This window comes from Acartia tonsa, chromosome 8, assembly GCF_053477335.1.
Source record: "Acartia tonsa isolate MP-2025a chromosome 8, ASM5347733v1, whole genome shotgun sequence".
Taxonomy (NCBI): Eukaryota; Metazoa; Arthropoda; class Copepoda; order Calanoida; family Acartiidae; genus Acartia; species Acartia tonsa.
In genome coordinates this window covers 12,858,361-12,878,845 of record NC_137267.1, presented here as the reverse complement: position 1 = coordinate 12,878,845, position 20,485 = coordinate 12,858,361, and the positions used below count along the sequence as shown (strand labels likewise).

The window sequence follows — 20,485 nt, the reverse complement described above, 5'->3', positions numbered from 1 at the left end:
GGCGCCAAACTTGGCGGCTAACCTCGGCTCTAACAAGCAATCGTCAGAGCAGCAACTGCCTAAAAATCTAAAATCCAAAGCCGATCTTTCAAACAGTAAGGTTACATACATGACTTATTACCTTACCTTACCAAGTAAGTGATCATCTAAAGAATCACCCGCTTGGGATGAGATAATCTAACACCCAAGGATATTAGGTTAATTAACATCCAACAGAAAACCAACCCTTTGATTGGACAAACTTTATCTGAGTATTGAGTTAAGCCTGTTTATGGGCAAAGGCATTTTAAACGTACGTATTTAGTTATGACGCGATATTGGGCGAGATTCGAACCTATCACCTCCCCGACAACGAGCGGATGCGATTCGTGTTAAGCCATGGTCGCGGGTACACAAAAAAAGACTTAATTGCCCCAACAGCTTTTTTATTAATATTAAATACATAGACATTGACAAATAAATAATAGTTCTTATAAACACTGCAAAACAATATTTAACAATACTGCACTCGGGAAAATGTCAAGAAAAAGAAATTTTAAATCTTAAAATAAAGGAAAACATGAAACACTCTCTTCTAATACTATAATTTAAAAAACTTGGAGTTCTTTTACAAATTGTATAAAATTTTTAAATACAAATATTAAAAACATCGCAGTTTTATCACATATTCCATTATTAAGGGGATTGTTAAGTTATACAATAATTTTTTTTTAGTTATTTGGATACTTAATTTTCTTTCAGAATTTAAATACATTGTTATATCATTAAATTTTGATAAATTAAGATTAGTTTTATTTATCTTAATTTAATATTTTGTAATTTATAATGTTGCATGATGTTTCTTATTATTCTAATTCTGGAAGACGACCAAACTTGGATATTTTCACTACGTCATGTAAAATAAGAATAAATAGGTAAGGTGTGTACAATTGTAAATAGAGATTCTACTTTAAACTAAAAAATAAAATAATTATTTATAACTAAATGATAAATTTATTTTTAATATTTCAAAAAGGAATTAATTTTTAAGAAAAAAGTAAGAGAAAAATTCTAGTGATGTAGAAATATAAAATCGAATTTAAAAAAACTCCTCATAAAATACTTTGGTGTCAGCTTAAACTTCTTCAACAATTTCTCCAGTTAGAGGAACTTGATCCTCAGGAACGTCAAGCGCGTCGTAGTTGTAGAATGCCGCGTGCATCGAGATACAGAACAAAGACGCGCCTAAATCAATGAATTAATTAGTGATCAGTCGATTATCAATCGATAAAATGCTTGTCTAGTACAAAAGTAAAAACTATTGGTGCTTTCTCTTAAAGTGCCTAGGAAGGCTTAACCCCCCCCCCCCTTAAGAGCCCTTAGTTTTGAAATAAATAGTATTTAAGTAGAGGTTAGTTTTTTCCTCATGCCGAACCCATGAAGAGGGCCATAACCCTGCGGGATTATCCTATATCAAATAAACTAACCCAACCTTGCCACACGAAAAATCTGGGAAGGAGGAAAAAATCAACAAAAAAAATTGTCGATTTTAATCCTGAAGAAAAATAACAACTTACCAAGTACCCAGAATACAACACCGCCAGCCCCAGCGAGAAGGAAGAGGGGAATACAGCACAGCAGGACAAGGCTATACTGACCAGCAAGCGAGATCTCATGACCTGATAAAAACATAAAAATTCTTGATTAGGTAGTCAAAAGTAAAAAAAAATTCTATGTGAAAATGTATCTCTGTATTTTGCGGGGAGTTGACTGTATATTGCATTGGTACCCAAAGTTTTATATTAAACATGTTGTCTTCGTTTGCTCAAAAACTTTGGGTACTTTAATAGAATTTTGATTAGATGGTTGCACACTAGCAGTACCCAAACTTTTAATCCAATAGATTGAATCTACAGAATGGGTAATTTTGTTTATCATCATTAGAGATTTTTAAATCAATTTATCGTCCATTGTCATATGCCTTAAGATTTCTAGCTTTTATAGGTTAGTTTTGCATATTTAAATAGCAATTAATGAGGAGCGAGTAGATAACTAAACTTACCGCCGATTGAAATTTTCTGAGATTGATTCTTGATGCTGATAAAATAGCATGCTCCACCCGCCATACCAAGAACAATCAGAAGCAGCGGAGAGGTGATCAAACAGTAGATAAACAACACTAAAAAAGAATAATATGAATAAAAGCAGTAGCGAAGCCAAAATATTTTTTAGATTATTAAGAAGAACAGGAAATTGTTATACTATTGTATCACATAACTTCGTGGTATCATTGACAGACAGTATACTATATATTTTAGTTATAGTGTAGCTCAGCAGCAACTAACAGAAAATTCAAATAACTTATTAGATACAACATGGAAAATAAATATAAATATAAGTTTGAATGGATGTTATCATACAAAGATATTAGCCATCAATTCTTGAATTCACTATTTTTTTAAGAACATTGTTTAAAATATTGTACCTACCTACCTATTTTTAATATTTTGCAAGATTTTAAAACTAGAATGTCAAAATAAAAGTTTATAAATAAATTCCTCAACAGCCATATAAATTACAAATACACAAGTACCCAAAGTTGTAAAAGAACGTTATCTTATTCGAAAGCTCAAAAACTTTGGGTACTTGTATCGAATTGTGACTGGTTAGTTCCAAATTATTAGTTTAAACCAAAAATTTTGTTCTACAGTATGGTTAATATTTTTGTACATCATCATTAGGAATGTAAGTTAATTTATCGTCCATTCCTTAAGATCCGTGAATTAAAACACTTTCGCGTGTTAAAATAATTGAGCTGGTACCTAGGAAAACGATGACATAGTTTGACTGGAAATACTCGACATTCTTCAACATTCGCTTGCTCAGTCTTCCCGCTGATGGTGGTACCTATAACATAATTTTTTTAATAATGGGGAGGTTTTTCATATGTTTAAGTCTGTTTATTGCTTTAGCTCAGTCTAGGTTAGGTTATTTAGAGTAATGGGCAAACCCACTTGGTTAGGGCAATTTTAGAGTCTTAAAACTGTAACTACTTAAAATATTATATTTTGACAATACCTACTGAAATTGACTTAAAGGAAGCCTGCAAGAAATATACCGCTCTAACTGCCAAAAGACAGCCACATAATTCATTTAATGTTGTCTTAGCTTGTTTTTGCTGCGCTACTTACGTAGGTACCTACATAATTGTCAATTTGAAAATCTATGCTAAGTTTTTTTTTAAATCTTTAAAAATGTCACAAACCTGAAAGTTTTTGGTATTGAAAAAAGTTCCAATTGGACGGATTGTAGCTTTCCTAGCATTGATCCATTCCCTGAATAATGATCACAATGATTAAATAATCATATTGGGTCTCAAAATCTCTTTAAAAAGTAGTGAATACCCCCTAAAATAAAAAATTGAGTAGGACTGGAGTAGACTACCTTCCTCTTTTCCCCACAAGGCTTTACATCCCATTGATAAATCCCTGTGCACGCTACTACTTTTAATTTATATTCATTATAATATTCAAACATTGCATATCAAAATATTTGAAATTTAAGATTTAAAAATGTTAAAGTGCTTGAAACATGTGTAATATTTCACAAGTGTTTTATTTAATGAATTTAAAATTGACTAGTTGCTTCGCCCATAGCCTACAGGACGGGCGAGGGGTGGAAACCATCCAAAGACTTCTATAAAGCTTCCCTTAAAGTACATCGAATTCGGAAAAGCCATTTTGAGATCTTTAGCTTCAGACAACTATTGATAACAAGGATGTTAAAATCCATTACTAGCCAAGAACACTAGGTAATTGAGAATCTGTAAAAGTATTTTAGATCAGGGATTTTAGGGGATAAGAAAATAAAAGGACATTGGACTGTAAATTACACCAATACCCAAAGTTTTATAACAGGTTTTCTTAAAAGGTAAAACTTTTGGTAATTTTATTTAATCTTGGTTGATTAGTATAGACTTGCGTTGTTCAAACTTAACAACAAACACATTTAATAAAGGACATACTATCTATAATAATTGGGTACGTACATCAATTTATCATCCATTGTCTTATCCCTTGAGATCCCTGTTTTTGTGCTCACCTGACAATAGGGCTGGAAATATTGATCTTGGACGGTAAGGACATCGCTGAACCTTCACCCTACAACAAAATTAAAATAACTAAAACTATATTTTTAAATCCAGAGTTTTAAAACTTAAAATGTGAAAGGGGATAGTTTCATGAAGTGAAATTTTGATTTAAGACACTTAGAGTGGTAATACTTAAAATGTTTTTAAGAAATATAAAATGTGATGACTATGAGATAGTTATGGAGAAAATCAAAAGAAATATGAACTTCAACCACTACTTTCTAAGTAGGTAATACGATAAAAGTGCAATTTTTGATGCAAAGTTACTATATCAAAAAAACTGCAAGGATACTATTAAATCATATATGTAATTTAAACAGCAATGTATAAAATTAGACACCACTAAAAGATTTTGGCATGATAATTTGGTGAAAATAAGACATATCTTAACATTAATTTTATAGCAATATATTTTGGTGATAAATTAAAACGGTTTTATTTTAAATATAATTTCAAAAATAACATCAGGAAATTTTACGTTATAAATTGGAAAAGAACAGGGACGTCCAAGCTTTTTATTTTGAGGGGGTACTCTAATGTATTTTAAACGTATTGAGGGGGGTAAATAATATCCCTTTACACCCACTTTGGAAGTCTATGGAAATACTCTCTTGATCAGTCCTTCCAATATAATAGAAGGGGTGATAGAGGGCGGGGGGGAGGTATTCAAATAGATTGGAAATTATACACCCCTGTATATTACAAACCTGTTCTTGCTCCGAATCTAGAAATCCTTGTTCAATATCTCCCTTGCTCATAACAAAGCTACCTGAAACAAAATTTTAGGTTTATACAATGAAACTTAAATAATCTTCGTTTCCAGTGTTAAAATCTTATAATAATCACATGGCAACCAAAAAAAAAGCATAATTCGATACAAAATTAATAGTTTAATAGTCACAACAAAAACTGCTTAAAGAAAAAAAATTACCAAAATTGATACAAGTTTATTGTTCTTTTTCTTATTATTAGCTTATTTTGCTGCTTTTTTTAGCATACAATGTCGTTTAGGTATCTAAGTTCCAAATATAAAAAGGTCATGATGAAAAAAACACGATTAAGTCATATTCACTGCGCCCTAGCCAGGCACTTCTTCTTTACTATAAAATTTTAGTTTATGTTACATTTTGCATTTCTAGAGTCACTGTACACCAAATAATCACAGTACGTTAAAGAACATATTTTTCCTAATCCTATTGTAACTTCTGAACATTTGAAATGTTTAGGATCAGCTGTTTTGATTATCAGCTGTACATAGTACAAACCGTAATATAGTAACATGGTTGCCAATTTGGGAACTTTTTACCCTTTAAAAAAAAATATTCCTTAAAATTTTGGAAATACATTTTTATATCTTCTAAAGAACAAATTAAAACTTTAAATATGATTGTGAAAAGGGGGGGGGGGGAATGTGGTGACTCATGCCACGACATACCAGCAATTTTATTTTGGGTGCTACTCCCTTAGTTTTAGAGATAATTGGATGAAATCTTTTGGGCTGGGTCACTAATTAACCCAACTACTGGTATCTTTAAAAAAAAATCTTTTGGGCTGGGTCACTAATTACCTCAACTACTGGTAACTTTAAAAAAAACGGCGGCGGGACCGCCGCTCCCGCCGCCCGTCGCCGTTTTCCGCCGCCACCAAAAAAAATTTTTTATTGCATTTCTCGCCGAATTAGGCAATTTGGAATCATTTGAGACCATGTTATTTTTTTCAAAAATTTTTCCCCTTACAAGCAACCCTGCGGGGGGACATTTTTTTCAATTTCTCGTATATCAAGGTATATCTTAAATACAGTACTTCTCCTGTGATTTTGAAGATATTGAAACAAAACCTTTTAAGGTTGGTCAGTAATAAATATTTGAATAAAAAACGGCGGCGGTACCACCGCTCCCGCCGTTTTCCGCCGCAAAATTTTTTGCCGAATTCGGCGAGAAATGCAATAAAAAAAAATTTTTTGGTGGCAGCGTAAAACGGAGGCGGGTGGCGGGAGCGGCGGTCCCGCCGCCGTTTTTTTTAAAGTTACCAGTAGTTGAGGTAATTAGTGACCCAGCCCAAAAGATTTCATCCAATTATCTCTAAAACTAAGGGAGTAGCATCCAAAATAAAATTGCTGGTATGTCGTGGCACGAGTCACCACATTTCCCCCCCCCCCTTCCCTTTACAATTACATTTGACCATAAGATATCAAGCTATACTACGTGCGGTAGTGGTTAGTACCGTCTTACCCGCTATTTCAGCCTTCCTTCTTAGCTCAAAGCAATGGATTGGTTTCTACTTTAGGCTTGCTTATCTCAGTTATACTTGGGTCCAACTAGGACATTGATTTTACTTGTTTAGCCTTAAAGTTTTACAAAATTGTCTGATTAAGTAAGAACAAGCAAAATTTTTTTGGAGGATAAACAGTTTTCGGCGGCAACAGCAGTTTTGCAGCCATTTCTTCACAATTTCAATACTTTTTGTAGAGAGTTGGGGTCAAAAACGAAAGTGTGCAAAACAGGGTGTAGAAAGGTATATCAATCCCCTGGCAAATTTCGATATGAAAATTTGATATAAGGGGTGGTTTCAATAAAATTTCTTCACAGTTCAACATTTTACCATATTAGAGCAACTTCCATGCCAAGTTTTAGTGTTCTATTCATGTTTTAAAGTCTTGAAGAACACATACCTTATGGAAAATAATTACATAAATGACCCCCTTTTTAAAAAAGTGTTAAGATAGTTGGTTTTAGTTATCAGAATGAAAAGAAATTGCTAGGGTATATTTAAAAATGTATTTTCATTTAAATATTTTCAAAATAATGAGTGTAAAAGCTCTATTTTAAAGATTATCAGACTTTAAAATTCTTAAACTTTAGTCGTCATTTTTGAGAAATTTTATGTATAAAGCAGTTAATTTAAGAATTAATATAAATAAATAAACTAGTTTTCTTTATCTTAAGCTATAATTTAACTTCAAAAATTGTTTTATTACATGTAAAAAATCACTATAAACTTTGGGAAAATATATCGACAAAATGTGGCAACCCTGATTTTTATTGGATAAATTTCTTACATAGCAGAAATCCAATTAGTTTTGATTTAATTCGCCGTGTATTATACTCATTAAAACTATTAAAACGGTCATAATTAATCCATGAAAAAAAAATGAAAATTATTGAAAAGCACTCCCCAATAACATGCAATTCTATATAATTATTCATTTAATACCAAAATATCCCAGTAATCACCTTTAATAAAATTTGTTAAATTGTTCATTCAAAATAAATTCTAAATCCCACGTCACTACTAAAATTTTTCCTCTGTTGAGCAATTTTCACCAAATTTTCTAGTTTTGTTTTGATCAGCTGTATATGTTGTCAAAAGTAAAAGTTGTTGTGGCCAAAATAAAATTTAATTTTTTTCTATTTTCATTTTATAACTACAACTATAGCTTTTTAATATGCTTTATTGGTTTAATATAAATATTATATTTTAGTTTTATCCAAAATATTTAATGTTTGTATGTTTTGTCGAATTTTAAAGGATTTTTCAATGTTCATTTTATCCTTATTTGCTTGGCCACTTATCCTAGGAACGCTGGCTAGGGGACGAAAACTTTTTACACAAATATTCCTTATCTAAATTTTTAAACATGCGTACGATGATTATAAAAACACGCTTTCAGAGATTATAAACAATTTTTCATAAAAACCTTGTCATCTTTAATGTTAAAATTAGATAATTTTAGAATATACAAACATATAATGAATAAAGGGGAAAATAAAAGTAGAGAAAATATGGTACAAAATTTCACTTTCATTTGAATTAGGCCAAGTGGGAATAAGGATGACTTAGATTTTTAAGTGTGCAGCTTCTCTTTCATTTACCTACAGAAAATGTATTTAATTTATTTTTATATATCATTTTAATAGATACATTTTTACTGTATATTACCCTTCGGTCCCTTGAGGCTAACAAAACTGGGTTTATTTTTTATTTAAAAATCTGAGAGAATAATTTTTTATAATTAATGACAACATATAAAATGTCGTATTTCTTGCTATAAACATAAAAATCAGCTGATAAATTATTCACTTTATTTGTCTGCAAATATAATACAAATAAATTATAAACATGAGGATTCGGAATATAGTGGGGATAGGCTAAATTTCATAAATCTAAACACACATACATCCTACCACTTTGTCAGACAATTATTATGTCCAAGACATCCGACATAGAACGAATGGGACTTATTTTCTAATGCCTTTAAACCCAGAAAATTATTGAAAATCTTAATAAATATAAATGGCTAAGAAAAAAATTAGACTGTCATACATCTTACTACATTGCAAAGTTAGACATTAAAAACTCTTTAGAACGACTGAGAAAATTTCCTATAAAAAAGATGCTTTTTATTTACCTCAATTGGAGTGACGGACAAACAGTAAAACTTTCTAGACCTTTGTTTTATTAGACATTGGTGAAGGGAGGGAGGGGACATTAGGATGTTTATTACTCTGGTCCTCAAAGTTTTATTGTAATGTTTTCTTATTTGTTGGCTTTACAACTTTGAGCACTTTCAATGAATTGTGATTGGTTGGTTCATTAAAATAAGTGCCCAAATGATTCAACCACACATTATAATCTTCACAAGGAGTAATTTTGTGCATCACCATTGGAGATGAACATTAATTTATCAGCCATTGTCTTGTCCTTTTCGATCTCTATCAGTCATGCCATAAGAGCACTAAATGTTTTTCTCGTATTCATTCGAATCCGGTGGATAGAAACCGGTTCTCATCCATACGAAAAAACTATGTCTAGCATCGTATTGAATCCAGCTTTCTACGAATATAAAAATGTACAAGCATAAGATTAAAACCAGTTTTTTAGCCCGTGCCTACGGCACCTAGGGGCTAAACAACTAGTTTAAATCTTATAATTGTACATTCTATATCTGCGGAAAGCCGTTTATAATACGATGCGAGAAATAACTATTCCATATTTCAGATGTTAAAATATCCTTAAAATCTGTATGATTATATTAATCAACTTAACACTGGATGGGCTGAAAAATGTCAACTTTAAATTTGACCCTTCGTATGTGTGATGACAACACTACTGCTAGCTTTAGGTAAATCAGTAATTCATTTTCTAGTATGGCTTCAAAAATGATTAATATCCGCTTGATTTAAACCGGTTCAGTTCTCGGCTATACTGAAAAAAATCATGTATACATGCATCGTATTACAGATAATTTCCCAAGAATAGTAATACAGAATTCGTAAAATTAGTGCATTTTTGTTATTAGCCTAGGCCTTGGGGGCTCACAAACCTGGTTTTAATATAGTATCCGCGGAAAGCTGTCTATAATAAGATGCGATAAACAACTATTTCCATTAGTAATACAGCTACTCTACAATGACGATGCACTTGTCTTGTAACTGCTTTGAATATACATAGTAAACTATTCTGCTTTGCAAGTCTTAATTTTGCAATTCCTTCCAATTTGCATTTTTTTCGTTTTCTCTTCACCGATCCTTTTCTATATTTGTGGGAAATATCCTGAACCTTTGCTTATTCGAACATTTAGTTGATAATCAGCTAATCATCAGCTATCTGGTCAAGAAAAAGGTAACTTGTAGCATAATGAGAAAGGAAAAATATGGTATTACAATTAACTAATATGGTTTACTGGAAATGGACTGTGTGTTATAAATAGGGATGGGAATCCGTCGAATTTTTGGGCCGGATTCGGATTCCGGATTCTGAAGGAATCCGTCAAAAAAAGTGACGGATTCTTGCGGATTCCGGATTCTTATTTTTGGCGGATTCCGGATTCTAGCAGTATTTTAAAAGGCCGTCCGTCACAGAGGGATAGCTTTTTTCGTTAATTTATCACTATGTTACTTTGTTGAAGCCTTGATTTGTTTAAAGTGTTGACTTCCAGCATAACTAAAACATTTACATCACATTAGTAAATTTAAAAATTTAAGTGCTACGTATGTCCTAAAAATGTGCTTGGTATTTTCTAACCTATTTAAATTAAATTTAGCCTACCAATTTAGAATCCGGAATCCGCTATAAAAAACGGATTCCGGATCCGGATTCGGATTCCAAAATTGGCCGAAAATTGGGCGGATTCCGGATTCCGGATCCGGATTCCCATCACTAGTTATAAATATGTCATATGGATGAGTTGCACCTGTACTGAACAGTCAACTTGTCAACTCAAGGCTAGACTCTTGGTCCTTTACCTCATACAAGTGGTACAGCACATAGCAGACAACCACTCTTTAATTGCACGTTCCCTACTGTGCATGGTAATGAGTTGTGCCTGTTTCGGGCCAAGGCATTCCACCTACTTACACTTTTTGATGTCCTGTGCCGAACAAAGCTGGCAGGCACTGTATGCTTACGACTTGATATATATAGTACTATGACAGAAAGACATTATTTTTTCAGTATTGGTAGTACAGATCAACTATGGCCAGTATTTGAGGACTATAGTAAGAACATTGGGAAAAACATGAACGCCTTATTCTTCAAGTAAGATAATTTTTTCCAGTAGGGCTTTGAAACCGATTAATGTCCGCTGGATTATGACTGATTCTATGCCATACTTCAGTTTCATATAAATATTAATATAAAAATCATATCATTAGTACCAGTTTTAATCTTTTAAGTTTAATGTCTACAGAAAGCTGTCTATAATACAGTGCAAAAAATACTTATGCCTTTATAGCTGCATTCATTCCTAATTAATCAATACCATTATTTTGCTAATGTTATTCCACTTATCTTCAATTATGAAAATTCAATATTGTCTTAAATCTTGTTTGTCACTTGTTGCTCAAATTAAGTAGCAGCACTTTTTTCGAATTACCCTGCCTATAAAAAATGTCTACATTTGTAAATTGTATTACTTTCAAAACTACTTAAAACATACTATTTAATTTCTTCTTCACTTCAAACTGTCCGCATTTTTAATATCTGAAAATCTAATTTTGATAACCAATAGGAGGCAAGGTGTGAGGGAACTTGGGACATTAGAGTAATAGTATATTACACTGGTAGAGTTTTAAATTCACGTTCTTATTCGTTGGCTAAAATTTTGGAACGTTTATTGAATTGTAATTGGTTGGTTCCAAGCTGCTTATATTTATCTTTTCAAACAATATTTTAAACTACAGAAGGGGAATTTTGTGTAAGTCATTGTGGATATATAATTGTCTTATCCCTTAAGATCCCTGCTATTAGGGGATAAATGTGAACAGCTTGTATAAATTTCAGGTTTGACGGTCAACTGATATATCCTTACATGACAGCAGCCCAGTTAGAAATGGAGGATGGTGATATCATAGGTAAGAAGAATGGATTTATTATTAATTGGATCTTACAACAGATTATTTTGTACTTATGTAAGTGAAACGTGTAGCTGGCTAAAATAACGACCTCCTCCCCCCCTTCTTACTGAATGAACGAAATAACCAACAAATGATCTTTTAGCGAGACAATTTCCCCTGTCATACTATCCGCGTTTATTCTGTATCCATTATAAGAAGACTTACATTCAAAATAATGCGGACACAGTAAAACTTTTCTATAATTTGGGTCGGTTCGTCCGTTTGTGACTAATAATTCTAATCGTTAAAGTAGAAATGTTAGAATTTTCCTATCTACTTCAAATTTGGCATGATGATTACTAAGATGTTTCAGTTACATTTTTATAGAGTAGCAACTCAATTATCGTAACCAGAAAGTTCGTACGTTCCTTCCAATATCTTGAATTTCAAACTTTTGAGACCAATTAATCAATCATATATGTTAATTGAATCAGTTCATATGATTTCTGGAATGATAAGGCAATATGTTATGAGCAAAGTAACCCTATTATCAAACCTTAAAATGTCACTGTTGGTTGATTTATTTATATGAGCTTTGCTTTTATGAATGTTGTCATCCTTTTGTTTTAGATGTGTTTAACAGCCAAGCAAGTGCTCACACAAAACGAGGCAGAAGTAATTCTCCTGAAGATTTAGGCGGGAAAAGATAAACAAAAATATATATTTATTATTAATTATAAAACAATAAACAAATAAAATATTGAAATATATTATAGAAATCAAGAATACCTAATGATTGATATTGTTTTTTATTTATGATACAAGGCTTTCCTATCAATACTTAATATCGATAGTATATAATATTTGTATGTCCTGAAGGCTGACATACTTGTGTAATGGTTATATTCATTCTTGCTCATTTATATTCATAAACGTGCAAAAATAGGGTTATACATATACAGGGGGGTGTTAAACATCCCTTTTAAAATTTAAGTTTAAAAGCGTCAAACCCAAAGACGTTAAAAACGATTCCTAATGTCAGACATTAATAATTTTGCCTTTGCTAAAAACCTGACAAAACTCATAACCGTACATTTTAGGACCTTTAGACAATGGTCGAGCAATCAAAGAGTTAGTTGTCTGTTGGGTGTTACTTAACTTAAAACCCAGGGTGTTTGGACAGAAAATGAGAGACCGGCACCTATTTTTTTCCTTTGTTGTTGGACATAACGTTTCTGTGCCATGGACAGAAGCCTCGCCCATATAAGTTATTGACAAGGGACAACCCCCCCCCCCTCTGACAAATCCCTGTGCACGCCCCTGCTGTTTAAATTATTAATTGCTTGACAGGTAAGCTGATATTCTCAGAATTTTCAGCAGATTCTTCAAAAAAGTTTTCAGCTTCCTTCAAAATTTCCTCTCCGATTTCTGGAATAAAGAAGATTAGGTAGTTTACATGAAAACTGATGCCTTTATGAATTTATGAACAAAATAGCCCAATAAATGAGGTTGATATTTACAACCTAAAGGGGAGTATGCACGAATAAGAGCAAGTGATTCTGAGCACCTTCCAGCGGTGATTCTATATGTTTTTTTTGGTAAATATACTAGGGGTTTGTGTAGTATCATTGATTCATTATATCGATTTTATAAAATTAATTTTCACCATGGTTTTATACGAAAAAAAAATTTGAAATTTTAGGCATTTTTTACTTTATATCATCAAATGTTTCATTGAGTTTAAACTGCTATGACACAAAAGTAAAATTTTTCGATAAAAAATGTTAATTTAGAAAAAGGGATGGTAACTTCTAATATTGTAACCAGTTTTATTAGTGTACTCTCGTAATTTACAGCCTTTGATTATGTTTTGGCGTGTTATTTTATTCGAACTTTTGAACTCAACAAAACATTTGATGATATTTCATCAAAAATGCTTCACATTGCAAAAGTTTTTTCATATAAAACAATGGTGAAACTAGCTTTTTAATGTTATTACACGTGACATAACCCTAGTATATTCATAAAACAAATATTTAGAATCACTTGCTCTCGTTCGTGAACTCAACAAAACATTTGATGATATTTCATCAAAAATGCTTCACATTGCAAAAGTTTTTTCATATAAAACAATGGTGAAACTAGCTTTTTAATGTTATTACACGTGACATAACCCTAGTATATTCATAAAACAAATATTTAGAATCACTTGCTCTCGTTCGTGCATAGTCCCCTTTACAACAAGTACCCCTGTCAATATATCCATGTATATTCTATAAACATTCTAAAATAGAATTACCTGTTTTCTCACCCCCAGGCAAGTAAGTTGGGGTAAATTCTCTGTAAGCAATTATAACTCTTCTCTTAGAAATATCTTCTCGAATGATAAAGTGCTCCCAATCATACCTATCAAATAAAATTAAAAGTTATTTATCGCATCATATTATAAACACTAGACAGCTTTTCGCGGACATTAAAATGAAAATGATAGGATTAGAACCGGTTTTGTTACCCCCTAGGGGCCAAAGGTCCAGGCTGAAAAAAACGTACATTTCTATCACACTGGGATAAACTAAGGTAGGAAGGGGACACAGGAAGTAAGGGAGGGGACAATGGATCGAATATTCAATTTTTAAGAGTCTCAGACTTTGGGTACTGGCTTAAAGGGAATGTGCAAGAATTTAGCAGTTTCTGACTGACTGTTGGTACTAGCGCATCAATGCCCCGTTAACTAGCTGAGTTATTTTTAAATAAAGCAGACAGAAAAATTTGTCCTAAGATGACTGGTTTTAACAAATATTTTTCCCAAGAAAATGTCATTTTATGTATAGAAACTCTACTGTGATATTTATGTATTAAACGATCTAAGAACCCCTTGAATTTAGGTAGCAGTTAAAAATATATGAGAAGGGTTGACGAAGTTCTAAGGGTGATTTTTCTAGTGATTAATTACAGAATGTTTACTACATTGCGATGTACTGGTAATCTAATTTTTAAGTAAATGATTTTTTTCTTAGAAATAATTTTGTTCTCAATTTTATTACCATGATTCCTTTATAATTTTGGTCAAATTTTTTGGATAAATCTGGTTTTCATTGCTTTTCAGTGAAAACTCTTAAATTGAATTAATTACCCATTGTCCCCTCCCTTACTCGCTGGAGGGGACATAGAATTGTAAATCCCACTGATACCCCACAGTTTTATAACAAGTTATCTTATACATTAGCTTTAGTGTGATTAATTGGTTAAAACTAGAAGTGTTTAAATTGTCCAAGCTATAGTTTCAATCTAAAGAAGGGGTGATTTCATTTAGGTATCATCATTGGTAATCCACATTAATTTGACGTCTATTGTCTTATCCCCTAGGATCGCTGCATAAACAACTGATGAATTAATAGGTAGCTAAAAGAGAAACTACCTGGCACTGCCATACATGACCAGCAATGATCTCGGCGGTAAGGGAACTTTAACAATCACATTTGTATTCTCATTTCCACCATTTTGTAGAGGGTAAGGCGGTACTTTGCTTGATTCTGTACAGAATAAAAAAGTATAAAAATAAATACAACCATTTTGGTTGTGACTTATCTGTTACAACGAGCAAAAACGTACGAGAAATTAAAATTATGTATGTATGTCTGTCTGTCTGTTTAAGATTTCGCAAACTGTTAAGACCAAATATGTTCTTCTTTTAAATGAATCTCTTTACTGGTCCCAAAAGTTTTTTTTGACAAATTCCCCCAAGAGATTTAGCCGAGAAAAATTATCTTAACCCTGTTCCCCCCTTAAAATTCCAAATGTAAGAATAAATGAAAACTTGCTCATTGAAAGCTAAATTCTACCCATTATTTTCTTTTCTTCATTCCTTTACCTGAATTTGAGTTTGTAGGTTCTTTAAATGGATTATAAACCACTTTATTATTTTCTATTATTCTAGGATATGTTTCAACGTCCTGACAGAGACTTTTAATTTATATTCAAGTTTGAATTAATATTTTTAACTAAAGTAATAAAAGTATTTGGCTCAATACCAGCTGAGTATCCACAAATTCCCCAATAGTAGCTGAGTATCCACGCATATTTCCCAAGAGTAGTTGAATATCCACACTTTTCCCCTATGGTAGTTGAATATCCACAATAGTTTCTTATTGGTATTTTCATTATATCCTTTCATAATGCTGATTCCGATGACAATAAAGCACATTAATGCAAGCAATTCACACCTATCGTTTAACTCTAATACAGATTTAGGAACCAATTATTAAAACATCCATAAAAGCGAAGCTCTGAAATGAAAGGACAAACTAACATTAACAGGATAATAATGTATAAGTCTATTTAAAATTATTGTAATTATAGTAAATTTGTTGCAAATTTTCTTAAGTATATGCTACTGTTTAAGGACATACTGACATTTTTAGGACTTGATTATTGTACCTTATCGTAATAAGAATTAGTATTCCATAAATTAGATATCCTCAAACTAATAAATAATAAATACCATTTAGATATAAATCAATCCACGTATGTTTTTGTCTTGAATTTAAGTTGTACAAAGAAGCCGAAAAATCTCCACCCACTTATTGCACCTTGCACTTTAAAACAAGGATAATAAAATCATTAAAAGCGTAGTTGGGCATACAATAATCAATTTGATTTGTTGGTAATTAAGTTCTTTATAATGTGCTTTACAGGAATCATAACGCCAAGTTTGAAATCGACGGACGGACAGACGCACAGACCCTTATTTTTTAAAATGATCAATCTACAGGGCTCATAATCCAATATTTTTTGGAACCAAAAATCCCTAAAGCCACGATTTTATAGAGTTGATATAATTTCCTAGAAATGTAGAAAAACTTTGCTTTCATTTATTACATAATATGAAGAAAAAATATGTAAAAAAGGTTAAAAAGCAACATGTTTAAAATTGACCTATGGACTTTTCTATTGCAGAGTTGCTACGCTTCCTAAATCGTACCTTTTGTATTAAATCGATCGGACAATTCTAACATGTACAAATTAACAAAAAAGCTAACCAAAATAATTGTTTAAAAGCTTTTTTCCCCCAATGGTAGTTGAATATCCACACATTTTTCCAATGGTAGCTGAGTATCCAAAAATGACCCCAATAGTAGCTGAATATCCACGTGGATACTCAGCTGGAATTGAGCCAAGTATTTATTACCTACCTACATATTTATAAAAAATATTGAAAATCTTGCTCATTATCTTATTATATAAAGTAAAATTTTCTTATGTCTGAGGATTAAACCTTCACTAACTACAGAAGTTACTGAGCTTTACATTGGTACTGAGATAGTTGTTTCAGGCTATTTTTTTTAGATTTAAGCCATTTTGGATGTCTTTTACCTATTCTTCTAACTCTTTTAAGACAGAGTCTCATAGATGCCTCATAGGGGCTTAACCGATAGTCTATTATATTGTTCTGAAATAAAACAAGTTAAAATTAAACGAAGTAAATTAAAATTCCTGGAGGTTATATCTAGTTTTATCTCCTTTATAAGGTGTAAGACTTAGGTAGGTTGATGATAACAGGTTTAGTTGTACAATTCTGAAAAATGAGTTAGTATAGAGACTGAGTTTGTAAAATACCTAAACATTATACTAACATGGATGACAACATCCATGAGTAGGGAAACATAAAATATGGATAAACGGACAAAGTGAGCAATAGAGCAAGTGGCCATAAATAAGTTAAAGATAGAGAAGTATAGGATGAAAATAATAGAAAAATACGAAACCTTTACAAACATGTCTTTTTTAGCAAGCCGACTGCTGAGTAGCTTAGGTACTAAAAATTAAAGTATCAGCTACTATACCTTTCGCCCCATATCCAACAATCATCAATATGTGGTTCTATACAAGCACCTATAAACAAAATAATAACAGTAAACTATATTAACTAAAAAATATATAGATTAGATTCAACATTTACATAAAACTAAAACTTTTTGATTGCACTATCTTTATCTGATGAACAAAACTATATTAATTACAACTTTCTATTGATCAATCTCAAATTTTAAAGACAGACGAACGGATTTATTGTAGAAGCTTTTAAGTTATAGAAATCTTTACAACAAAAAACCTGTATCAGGAGTATACTCTATAGAACATTGTTCTACTGTTCTATAACTTTCTAATAGAGGAATAGTCGAGAATCTTTCCTAAAATAAAAAATTAAGAATTATATAAAATGCTATCGGATGCGCTCCTATTATCTAGGGGCTCTGTATTAGGAGTAGAAATGGGCAAAAAAACCCTAAAACCTTCGCAAGACTTATATCTGAAAATAAAATAGCTTAAAACTATCCCAGGACTTAAGGGAAGATTTCCTTAAATGGAGAATTATTCGGTTCAGTAGTTATCGAAATCTTAAGTTACACACAACAAACCCTAAGTACAAAAACCTAGAAATTAATTTTCAAAGTTTGACTAGGTATTATTGTGTTTGATTAACTATCTAAGGTAGGTAATATATCTCTTGTTACAAAATTCTGTATAGAGAACTAGAAGCTAACTTACCTGAATAAATTGTGTACTTTTTGGAAATCCTTTAAAGTCCCCCAACTTTGTTTTTCTTTTCTTGAAATTAGCTTTTGGACCGAAGTTTTGTTTTCGCCTAAAAAATTCCAAAAAAAATTTTAGTATTGAAGTGCATTTAAAAGATACCAAACAAAAAATGTTTATTGAATTGACAGGGTTAACTGATCCTACCTTCCAGATTGTGATTTGTCCCATGGTATAACATCAATATCTTCAATTAGTTTTCTTTCCTAGATAATATAAAACAATTGTTGTTAACCCATAACCAACCCCCAAAAAAACAGGGGTTTTATTAAGTATTAGGTTAGTAGTTTTGGTAAATTAAATTGGATTCCTACAATATTTTCTTACATTTAGTTTAATATTTTCTTTATAACCACATTATCTAAATCCTTGACTCATAAATGATTGTATTGAAATTTGATTGGTTTGTTAATTATTCCGAATAAGTGTCCAAACTTTACAACCAATAATCTCAATCAACAATTTATTTTGTTAAAACCCTTTTATGTAACATTTTTAATTAACCCACAAAAAAACAGGTTAAACCAATAAACCCCAGGATTTTCTGCGGGTTAAGTCTTGGTTTGAAAATCTTGAGTTTTTGGCAACCCTGATTTAAATGTACTGACCTCTTCTTCAGAGATGAAGTCTGTAACTATATGGATACCAGAAAACCCGAGCTTTTCCAATTCTGAATTGTCCTATAAATGATATGAGTAATAGTATGATATTATAGTGTATTTCAAATTACAGAAACGTTTTAGAAAATGCAAGAGGAAACTTTCAAAGGCGTTTTTGAATACTAAAAGAAAAATTTACAAATAAAAGTGTCCAAGTGTCCAAACCATGCGGGGATACCCAGTATCCAATATTATATAACCTAACCCTAAAGTAATAAACGAACCCCCCCCTCTTCCCCCTCTTCCCTCTCTTTTTTTTTATTTTTTTACTTCAAATTAAGGAGTGGGGGGGGGGAAAAGGTGCTCTAGTAGAACCGCCAGTAAAAACTATAAAAATAATCGAATAAACAAATATTCTTACCCCATTGATTTGATAGTATTTTGTAGGTAGATTATCATAACTAAATACTGGTTTAATGCCATATTCTTTCTCACATACTAAACAACTTCTATGACCTGAATAAAAATAAAAATTTCATCAAGTTTAAATTATTTTATATAAAAAGTATAGTAAAGTATAACACAGATGAGATGTCAAATATAAAGGTAACATAGAGATACTTTTGACTTTCTTTACACTGCGTTAATCAGAGAGGGAACATTAAACTGTAAATAATACTCTTTTCAACGCGACTCTTTCATTTGTTAGCTTAAAAAAGAAAGAGGGGAAGTCAGAAAGACAATGTCATATGGATAGAATTTATTTTTCATTCTGCATCCCTATGATTAATGATATAGTAGAATTTTTAAAAATATTCAAATAAAATGAAGGATATAACATTTTTCGTCCGCTAATGTAAGGATGGACTGAAAGATTACTACTCTTATTATCAAGTGATGTAAATTTATGTTCCCACATAATCATAGCGTTACAGACGGACTGATGTAGAGACAAAGTGGATTGTAGAGTAGCTTTACTATTAAAAATAAAGACCAAACTGACCTTTGCAGCCGCATGGTCTTGTTGTGTTCATTCCAACCAAAGAATCTGCAATTATATCTCTACATTTATTAGAGAATAAAAAAAAAGAATTACTGCAAGCACATTATGTAGGTATAGTAACAAAAAAATGGTTTACAAAATTAACAGGCAAATATTAATCTCAATATGGTTGGAAGAAAATTTGGATTCTTTCTTTTTAAAAAGTTGAAAACTTTAAGGAAAAAACGGGTAGGTATAGTCGCTTTCGTAACAACGTCTCTTAAGGGGCGTTTCGTCGTATTTTCACAGTAGCTTTTGATAGGTTATTTTAGGTTAGGTTAGATGACTGCCATACAGGGTTAAGCAATTCATTGGCCCAGCAGGGGCTAGAAATAGGAGAAAATCTACTGTGAAAAGAAAATACCTACGACGAAACCCCCCTTAAGAGGCGTTGTCACAAAAGGGACTATACCCCCAAAAAATATTTATTAGTTCCTAAGTGTTTAGAAAGTGTTAAAGAAGATACCTACCCGCCGATAAAATGTTGGGAGAAAAAATAGCTGAAAGGGAAGAAATTGACGCATAATCTAATATCAGAAATTTTTATACTTATATTAAATACTAAAATAAAAGATATCATTTTAGATTTTCCTCGAAGTGCCTAGCGTACACAGGAAAACCCAGTTTCCCTATTTAAAAAAATTTATAATAAGGGAGAAAGGTAGTTTTTTCTTTTCTTGTTCCTAACCTGTGGTGCCCTGAATTCAAAATAACCTACCCTAAACTTAGGTAAACCACGAAAAACTAGACCTCCACCTAGTTTTGAATTCATTTTAAATTAACGTGG

At 31.7% G+C, this 20,485-nt stretch overlaps 3 protein-coding genes across 4 annotated transcripts; 1 reads left to right on the top strand and 2 right to left on the bottom strand.

The window, feature by feature from the left end:
• Positions 1-408: 408 nt before the first annotated feature.
• On the bottom strand, positions 409-11,107 carry LOC145326034 (prenylated Rab acceptor protein 1). 2 transcript variants are annotated; one of them, XM_080169130.1, is made up of 8 exons: positions 11,067-11,107; positions 4,837-4,898; positions 4,081-4,139; positions 3,245-3,314; positions 2,802-2,886; positions 2,042-2,158; positions 1,557-1,658; positions 409-1,224 (listed from the first exon to the last, which is right to left on the bottom strand). In XM_080169130.1, exons 2-8 carry the CDS (start codon positions 4,885-4,887, stop codon positions 1,115-1,117), a joined length of 594 nt encoding a protein of 197 aa, XP_080025256.1. In that variant the 5' UTR covers positions 4,888-4,898; positions 11,067-11,107; the 3' UTR covers positions 409-1,114. The 2 variants fall into 2 exon arrangements, with proteins under 2 accessions (XP_080025256.1, XP_080025255.1); XM_080169129.1 differs by lacking the exon at positions 11,067-11,107 and adding an exon at positions 7,363-7,509.
• Positions 9,122-12,251, top strand: LOC145326035 (small ubiquitin-related modifier 3-like). The gene is made up of 4 exons (XM_080169131.1): positions 9,122-9,251; positions 10,583-10,666; positions 11,411-11,481; positions 12,094-12,251. The coding sequence occupies exons 1-4, from the start codon at positions 9,193-9,195 to the stop codon at positions 12,171-12,173; spliced, it is 294 nt and encodes a 97-aa protein (XP_080025257.1). The 5' UTR covers positions 9,122-9,192; the 3' UTR covers positions 12,174-12,251.
• On the bottom strand, positions 12,168-19,814 carry LOC145326030 (alpha-ketoglutarate-dependent dioxygenase alkB homolog 4). The gene is made up of 12 exons (XM_080169126.1): positions 19,660-19,814; positions 19,078-19,172; positions 18,666-18,737; positions 18,205-18,263; positions 18,013-18,109; positions 17,576-17,654; positions 17,307-17,355; positions 16,961-17,038; positions 15,335-15,420; positions 14,882-14,996; positions 13,763-13,869; positions 12,168-12,891 (listed from the first exon to the last, which is right to left on the bottom strand). The coding sequence occupies exons 1-12, from the start codon at positions 19,688-19,690 to the stop codon at positions 12,791-12,793; spliced, it is 969 nt and encodes a 322-aa protein (XP_080025252.1). The 5' UTR covers positions 19,691-19,814; the 3' UTR covers positions 12,168-12,790.
• Between the last annotated feature and the right edge of the window lie 671 nt (positions 19,815-20,485).